This window comes from Populus trichocarpa, chromosome 1, assembly GCF_000002775.5.
Source record: "Populus trichocarpa isolate Nisqually-1 chromosome 1, P.trichocarpa_v4.1, whole genome shotgun sequence".
Taxonomy (NCBI): domain Eukaryota; kingdom Viridiplantae; phylum Streptophyta; class Magnoliopsida; order Malpighiales; family Salicaceae; genus Populus; species Populus trichocarpa.
The window spans coordinates 26,697,109-26,705,454 of record NC_037285.2 but is presented as its reverse complement, the minus strand read 5'-3'; the positions used below and the strand labels follow the sequence as shown (position 1 = coordinate 26,705,454).

Below are 8,346 nucleotides of genomic sequence, written 5' to 3'. Positions count from 1 at the left end.
ATTCAACAGTACTGAACACAAACGTTGATTTGTATTAACATCAGAATTGTTTGATGAAGGAGGAACAACGAAGTCTCCATCCCTAATTCTGACATAGGAAGATCTACTAAGTAAACAAGTGAAGAGACAGGTGGATACTAACCTGCTCTGATATCATAAAAAAAAAATTTGAAAAACAAAAACTTCTACAGTATTTTTTATATCTTTGTTACACGTTGTAGTGTGTGTGTGTCTATACACACACACGAAAGACTGCTTTGTATTCTTGATATAGAATCACGCAAGAATATATGTAATTACATATTCAAATCTCTTAATTGTAGGAAGAGCCTATTAAATCTATTTATTCTGCATCTGCTAAATATGCCAAGTAATCTACCAGTATATGCAATTATCCCAAGTGATTTGCAACTGTCAATTTGCTTCTACTTAGAATTCTGCCCCCGCCAACTGTAGCATTATCAGAAGAAGAGGGACCCTATCAATGACCCCTCTATTGTATAGTAATGGGTAGTTTCGAGTACATAACAGAAATGCTGGATGATTGCTTCATACACCTTAAATAATGCAATTACTATGATTAATTGCTATAGATCCTGGTAATGTTTTATAAAACTTCCAGCGGAAAGATTAAATAAAAAAAAAAACTGTAGGATTTTTTTTTTTTAACCCGGGGTGTCTGAGCCAGCTTACGCGCACCACGACTAATTCCCGGACCCACTGAACACCCTGCAAGCCCAGGTGGCAGATAAGGCACCGCGGGGTTAACATGCATGTATAGAAAGGATCGAACCCGAATGCAGAGAAAGAGAACAAGTCCCTTTTCTCGCTAGGCCACGACCTCAAGTACAGAACTGTAGAGTTTTGGTGCCCTTCAATGCTACTTTGCTATAATTGATTTGGTTTCTCTTTATACCTCTTTGATCTGTGGGGTTATGGCCTCTAATATTACACTCTAAGATTAATGATTTTAGGGTAAGTGCTTTCCCTCGCTGCAGTAATTCGTTTCTTTTTTGGGATTGGATACTCATTATCTTCCTGTTTAGGTTTGTTTCGTATCAAAATCAAATCAGAGTGTGTTCAACTAACCCACCAACTACAAAAATTCTACTAGTAGATTTCCTATTATTTTCAGTTGGTATTCAAACGTCTCACATGAATGTGAATAAAAGAGTAACTCGTGTTGGATAACTTTCCTTGATCCTTTACAAAAGATCAGTTATTTATATGACTCGATGAAGATTTGTCATGCTACTACAGCATGAAAAGGATGGTTTACGTTCTAAACAATGCCGGCCAACCTGAGTATAATAGGAACACTGCAGAGCCACCTACATACCAGATATGCTATGTTACCAAGTCTGGAAATGCCAGATGCAGCCTGTACCAGTCCACCTAGGGTTTATTAGAGCGAGTTGGTTTAGCTTAACGAGGAACATTATACAGAGTGCTGGATAGAAGTTAACTGACGGTGAAATACTGAGTTTTACCTCTTAAAAACTTCCATTAACTATGTCAAAGTTGTTTGTGCCAGTCAGTGAACACTGAACAGTTTGATGTTTTTTTTTAATTCGAATGGAAGCCCCCACCTGCCAGGCACTGTATACCAGCCTAGAAAACTAATGAAGAAAATCCCATCATATAATGATCCAAAAGGCAATCACGAAATCCTGCTGCAATACTACTACCAGAACAAGGAAACATAAATTACATTGCATTGCATTTTGTTCGCAATTATACAGAATACAAAAGGAGGAGCGCTGCTGCTGCTGCTGCTGCTAAAGTGCACTTCTGTCAAAATGAAGGTTACTTGGCGACCCATGTAGAGATTTATAGGTGGAATCAACAAATATAGGGACAAAACTTCCGTCCACAGCAGTAGATAATACAGATTGTTCCCATTTGTAAGCTTATTTGTTAACCTTGCGAGGTCTGGGAGCTGATTTTGATTCAGCCTTTTTAAATTGAAAATTCTTGCCCTTGGATACACATCCATCATCTTCAGAATCATCATCACTTTCACCACGAAACTTGCCTTTACGCTTTTTCATAGCACCTCCACAAATAATAATCTTGCTTTCATCTTTCTTTTCCACAGGTTCAGACTTCTCCTTTGGCCTCCAAATGAAAAGGGACCTGGAAGAGTAGTTTATTAAGAACACAAAAGACAAGGGGAAAACATCATATTAAAAGAAGAATAGTGCTAAGCCCTCCGTCACTGATTTCCAACTTCCTATTGATACATCCAAATACTAAATATAAGAGCATCAACAAGTTAACCATTAAATTATTGATAATTAAATATCAGCCACTCAGCAAATGGGAAGAGAAACATAAATATGCTCTTAATTGGAGTTAATATCAATAACAAGAGTTTCTTAAACACATGGGTGGATATTTAAATCGCATGATGCCACTGTGGAAAAGATGTGGTTATCATGGGCACTAAAGCTGGCCTAAGGATTAATTGAAGTGATGCATTATAGTTTCTGTATGATGCATGACAAAAGAGTATGTAAATGTTCCAGTTAAGAAGGCTAATTGGATCATCCTGCAGAATTTCAACGACAAAAGGTCTAGCTGTTATAGATAAAAAAAAAAAAAAAAAAAAAGGTTTCTCTGCCATGGCATCCATTGAACCAATGAAAGAGTAGAGAACAACCTCGAACTGCCAGATGCCAAAATATCATCTCGTGGATGTAGCTTGTTCACAGGACTAATGGTGGTGATGTTTGGATCCATAACTTCAGCAACTAGTTGCCCAGTGCTAATGTCAATAAAATCAATCGGATGCAAGGCAGCTCCATTGTAATTTTCGCTTATGTAGCGACCAATAACTGCAAGGGACTCTGTTGGATCCTGCAACAAAAAAAATGTCCCTGAATTCTTAAAGAATAAAGGCAAGCCTGAAAGTTATACACACATCAATCAATTTCTATCACCTTTGGATCCCATTCAGCACGGAAAGGGGTCAGATGTCTGTTAAAATCATGACTGTGTACGATTTCTCGGCTTGGGGAGTCCAAGTTTCCAAATATAGAATCCCAAATACGCAGGCGGTTGTCTTGTGAAGTGGTAAGAATCTTGCTACCAGACAATGGAGAAAAATATGCAGAGTTAACAACGCGTTTGTGTGCAAGGTCAGAAAGAGATGATCCAGCTTTCAGTTGACGCATATCCCATATACGAGCCTGAGAAGATGATATTGCTTAGGCTAGTATGAACAGGACAACATAAACAAAAACCACACACAAACAAGTATTTATGTGTTGCTGAGAAAAACAAGCATGTTTCAGACAGCCTTTTTTTAATCCACTATGAGACAGAATCTGTGAAACAAGAGGGGAAAACCAGGGAAACAGAGCATACACAGAGGTTTATAGAATAGCCAGATGGTCCAGCAGCGACAAGAGCAAATACAAAATGTATAATAACTAATGACATTAAAAACTTACAAAATGATCATTTCCACAGCTCAAAAGAAGCTCTGGTTGAACTGGATTGCAATGAAGTCCAACAACTTTGCTACCTTTCTTATGGATCAAAATTGCCTCCCCAATTTTACTGTTGGATCGTGTATCCACCCTGAGTAAGCCATAAGAAGCACAAAACCCAACTTTGAGCGAGTTATTTAAAGAAGGCACAGAGAAAATAACGAAACCACACAAATCCATCAGAAGTTCCCCCACGAGGTGCTTGATTCTTGTTACACTGTCCATCCATTTTCTATTTCTTCATTAGCTTTTTGAGTTCAAGCAGAAATGAATATTCAAGCAAACTGGCAGCACTAAAGTAGAAGTCTCAAATAAATTTTTAAATATTTTCTTTCAGGTTTTATTGTGTTACTCCCATATGAATCCCAAGCTTGTCTATGGATGCACATGTTCCTCCAAGTACTAGCATACTGATCATGACTTGTGCACCTATCCACCATCAAAGAAATGCCAAGAAGATGGAACAAAGTTCGGAATGCATACAAAAATACGAGTTAAAATTAGCATTGCTATCAACATATGGTAAACCAGCATTCCCTCTTAAAGGTGGCTCATCAATTAACAAATCAAGATGACAAGGGAATCATGTGTCCATTACAGCAGTTGATGGGCCATGCATAACTGACAAATTCATAAATATAGTTCAGCTTCTGGATATCGATTGCTGTAAATGTGGCATGCTTCTTGAAAGGGTGGAAGAAGCCATAGCTAAAACTTGTCCAACTAAGTGATAAGTGCAGGTATTCAATGACTAGTTCATAAAGCACGCATTCCATTCACGCAATTACCTGTTTTAAATCTGTTTCCCTATTGCATATCTAAATATTTCTATATAGACAAAGTTATCTAAAATCTTGAACCTTACATGTAGAGAAAACCAAAGTTGTCAGCAACAAGCACAACACCTTTCTCTGAATTGATATCCATGCCATAAAGCATTCTCCAATTACTTGGACCCTGCAAAAAAGCCATATAAAGTCATCCGTCAAAATTAATAATCAGAAATCAGTTTATTAAGCAAATATGACAAAAATTTAGTTTTCTTCCTCCACCTCTGCCCAATCAATTAACATGCATGCAGGGAACCCTTCATAAGTACAGACATCAGACAATGGCTTTTTAACACACTGGACCATCCATTCATCAAATTATAACAAGAGAAGAGTTGAACTGAAGTTCACCATTCAAACCAAAGGCATCCACATATTAACAAATCTTAACAAACAAATCTCAAGAGGACAAAACATAAGACTCAAGAAAAAACAATATAACCATGAGATACTAACAGGCATTGCACGAATAGAAGATAAAGTCAAGTTACCTGCCAGCCATTAGGATTAAGGTTCATCAGAGATGATGACATTCCAGTCTCCAAATCAGTGCTACTAATTGTTCCATCAGAGGATGCAGCATATACCATACCATCATTTGTAGATTTAAACCTGAAAATACACGTGAAAGTTGTTCTTTATTTACCCCACAGCTTCAAGTGAATAAAAAGAAAACTAAAATTTCATGAATGAGAGTTCACCTCATGTTATTTACAATACAAGTGTGTATGTTTTGATAAACCATCCTTTCATGCACTTTGTCAAAATCCCAAACTCCAACTTGTCCTTTCTTTTCAACAGACCCAAAAGAAGAAGAAGAAGAAGAAGAAGAAGAAGAAAGCAGAAAAGGGAGATAAATGAAGTGTAGGACAATTATAATGAAATAGTGCATCCTTATAAAAAAACTCGTATCAACTACAATGCATAGCATGAGCCTAACCTTATCTCCAGATAAAAGGATGTTATTTTTTGTTGGATGAAATTCCAAACATGTTACTCGCCTGCTGTGGTATCTGATAACTGCACAACAAACTTGATCTGGTATAACATATGCTGGTTTTATCTGTATCACAAAACACAAGGTATGAAAAATTTGCTGCCAAGATATGCAACAGCAGCTCAAAATCACCAAAAAAAGGAGCTGCTCAAAAATCATGTTGATCGATCCAATCATGAACATACAAATTTCTCAAAGACAAACTGAACACAATAGGGAGTCCAAAAGCTAGGAAATCTGAATTTTCCAGAATCAGTCAAACCATCATCAAATTGCTGCATCACTAACTATTTCAAGACTAGAGTGCTCTCAGGAATGATAATTTTTTCTAAACATGACATGTACCACCATCACTGACAAAACCCCCACCCCTAAAACAAATAATAAAAAAAAGAGCACACGGGTGTCTGAACACAAAAGAGAGAAGACAACTAACTGGAAGGATTCTTGGTCTAAGCTGGCGCTGTAAGACATATTCCACTGTATTATGAGTACTTGTACGGGGTGCTGGGATTACACCATGCTCAATTGCCACTCTATGCGGGCATGTCATTGTAGTGTGGCCTGGCCATTCACAAAACACTATCAACATCAACACATCATTTTATACCATCAAATCACACATTGAGCAGTACCTACCATAGACAATAAATATCATTGAATTAACATACAACACAAATAATACACACAATTGATTAAAAAAAAATGACTTCAACAAAAATCCGTCACAAAAATAATACAAAATTATTGACACGGCGAGTTTAAAAGCATTAATCACAGTAGCATTTTCGCAAACAAGTTAGTTTAGTGGACTAATTCCAGATTACTAAAAGACAAATTGGCAAATGGTAATTTGTCAGGATTTCCAAAAAAGCAACAACTTTAACAGCAAAAAATCATATAAAGGACTTGAATAGAATAAATGCTTGCCAAAATGAGCACATACCTGGCATTTTGCAGAGAAAGCAAGGTTTCATAGGACAATCTATGTATGTTGCTCCTTTAAATCCCGCTTCATGTCCCGGTTTCTTACACACCTAAAACACCACAAACCATCAATAAAACATTATTAAAAGAAAGGGAAAAAGGAAACCTTTAAGGGAAAGTAGCTTACTTTGCAAACTTTCTTGAGACTAATAGTGATGGGTGCTTTTCCTTTCTTTTTTAAACTTAAATCTTCTTCTATTCTCTCTTCGTATCCATTTTTGGTTGAATCCTCCTCTTCTGGTTCTGGTTCTGATGGTGGGCCCTCATCTTCTTCTTCCAACTCATCTTCATCGTCCGATGAAGAACTTTGCTCGGAGTCGGTGTCTCTCTCAATCAACACTTTCGGAAACGCCATTCTTCTTGTCCGAGGGGCCATTTTTGATATTTCACATAAAAAACAACGACAGAGATACGAGGATGTTTTGAAGCAGCAACGACGTAGGTGTGCAGGGATTAGATAATCTGAGAACTAGAAAACCGACTTTTGATTGTACGGACCTGATTTACTAAATTCTCCCTTGACTAATATGACTTTTATTTCCTCGATTACTGATGCAAGAAGCGTCTTTCGATGGCGGATTGGGGGGGGGGGGTTGTATTTGCTCGTGAGGGTATTTACGGTATTAAATGTTTGGTATGTGGCGGGAGTTGACGTGGCTCATTATCAGCCTCTAGGCACTCACGCGTCGCCCGTCTGATCAACACGGTCCGTTTAGTTTAGTGATAGTCATGTTGTTTTTTAAAAATATTTATTAATTAAAATAATTTTTTTATATTTTGTTATTTTTAATATCAACCAACCAAATCATCTAAAAATATATAAAAATATTAATTTTATATTTTTTAAGTGAAAACTAATTTAAAAAACACTTTGAAAAACAAATTATAATATAAAAAGAAATGCTCACTAAGTTATAACAAATTAAAAATTAAATAAGAACATAATAATTTTATAAAGAGATAAAAAAATAAAGATCAATCACTAGTAAAACAAAAACTGAAAGGTGAATTGAAAAAAACAAATTTAAATGACAAAAAAAAACTCAAGTTGGCATGTCAAGCACATCACCAACTTATAAGAGCGGGATAACTCTATACAAAAGAAATTAAATAAAACAATGGAGCTCAACTCCTAGACAAACAAAATAATTAAAGGAAGAACAAAATATAATCAAAATAAAAACTTGAGTCAACCCGGTTAACTTGACCACCCCACAACCCGAAATATGAGATTGGAACAACCCCATAAAAAGAAAAACAACATAACTCACAAAGTTGAAAGGCTCAATAATATAATATCAAATGATAAAACTGAAAAAAAATAGAAAAAAAAACTACAAAAAACCTAAGTCAAACCAGGTTAATCTTTGAAACTCGTGTCTTAGGTTATGAGATCGAGTAACCTCATAGAAGGTAAACCCGAAAAAATTACGAAAAAAAATTCTCAATCATCCAAAATTTAAAAAAAACAAAATAAATAGAAATTAAAAAAAATAAAAACCAAAGATGATACCAAATTAAATGAAATAAAACAATGAGGGATGAAATTAAAAATAAAATAAACCAAGAAAATAAAATAAAAACACTAAAAAATAGCAATTAAAAGAATGAATATCATATCTAGTATTAATATTAAATGAAATAAAATAATGAGAGATTAAATTGAAAAGAAAAAATAGCAATTAAAAGATTGAGGATCAAATATGATAAACGAAAAAAATTAAAAAATGATGAAATAGAAAAAATATTCCAATTATAAAAATCAAATCCAATAAAACAAAATAGTAATCACAAAAACATAGACTAAATTCGAAGAAAAATCAAGTTGAATGGCTGATCTGAAAAATTAAAAGGTTTGACATGGGAATCAAGGGGCAAAGAGGAAAACAAGAAAGAAAAGGTTGATGGCAACAGACTAGTAGTCTATTGTCCACACACACCGCTCATGCATGGAAGGGACGCAGAGCACTTTCCAACGCTGCCCTAAAATCTTGTGTTTGGCAAACGGGCAACACTACATGTGCCTTTCGAAACCCAC

General features: G+C 35.6%; 1 protein-coding gene across 1 annotated transcript; it reads right to left on the bottom strand.

The window, feature by feature from the left end:
• Positions 1 to 1,623: 1,623 nt before the first annotated feature.
• LOC7478534 (protein DAMAGED DNA-BINDING 2) lies at positions 1,624 to 6,880 on the bottom strand. The gene is made up of 11 exons (XM_002299777.4): positions 6,436 to 6,880; positions 6,268 to 6,358; positions 5,758 to 5,885; positions 5,265 to 5,387; positions 5,026 to 5,114; positions 4,816 to 4,936; positions 4,360 to 4,451; positions 3,456 to 3,585; positions 2,943 to 3,191; positions 2,663 to 2,859; positions 1,624 to 2,136 (listed from the first exon to the last, which is right to left on the bottom strand). Exons 1-11 carry the CDS (start codon positions 6,682 to 6,684, stop codon positions 1,911 to 1,913), a joined length of 1,695 nt encoding a protein of 564 aa, XP_002299813.3. The 5' UTR covers positions 6,685 to 6,880; the 3' UTR covers positions 1,624 to 1,910.
• Between the last annotated feature and the right edge of the window lie 1,466 nt (positions 6,881 to 8,346).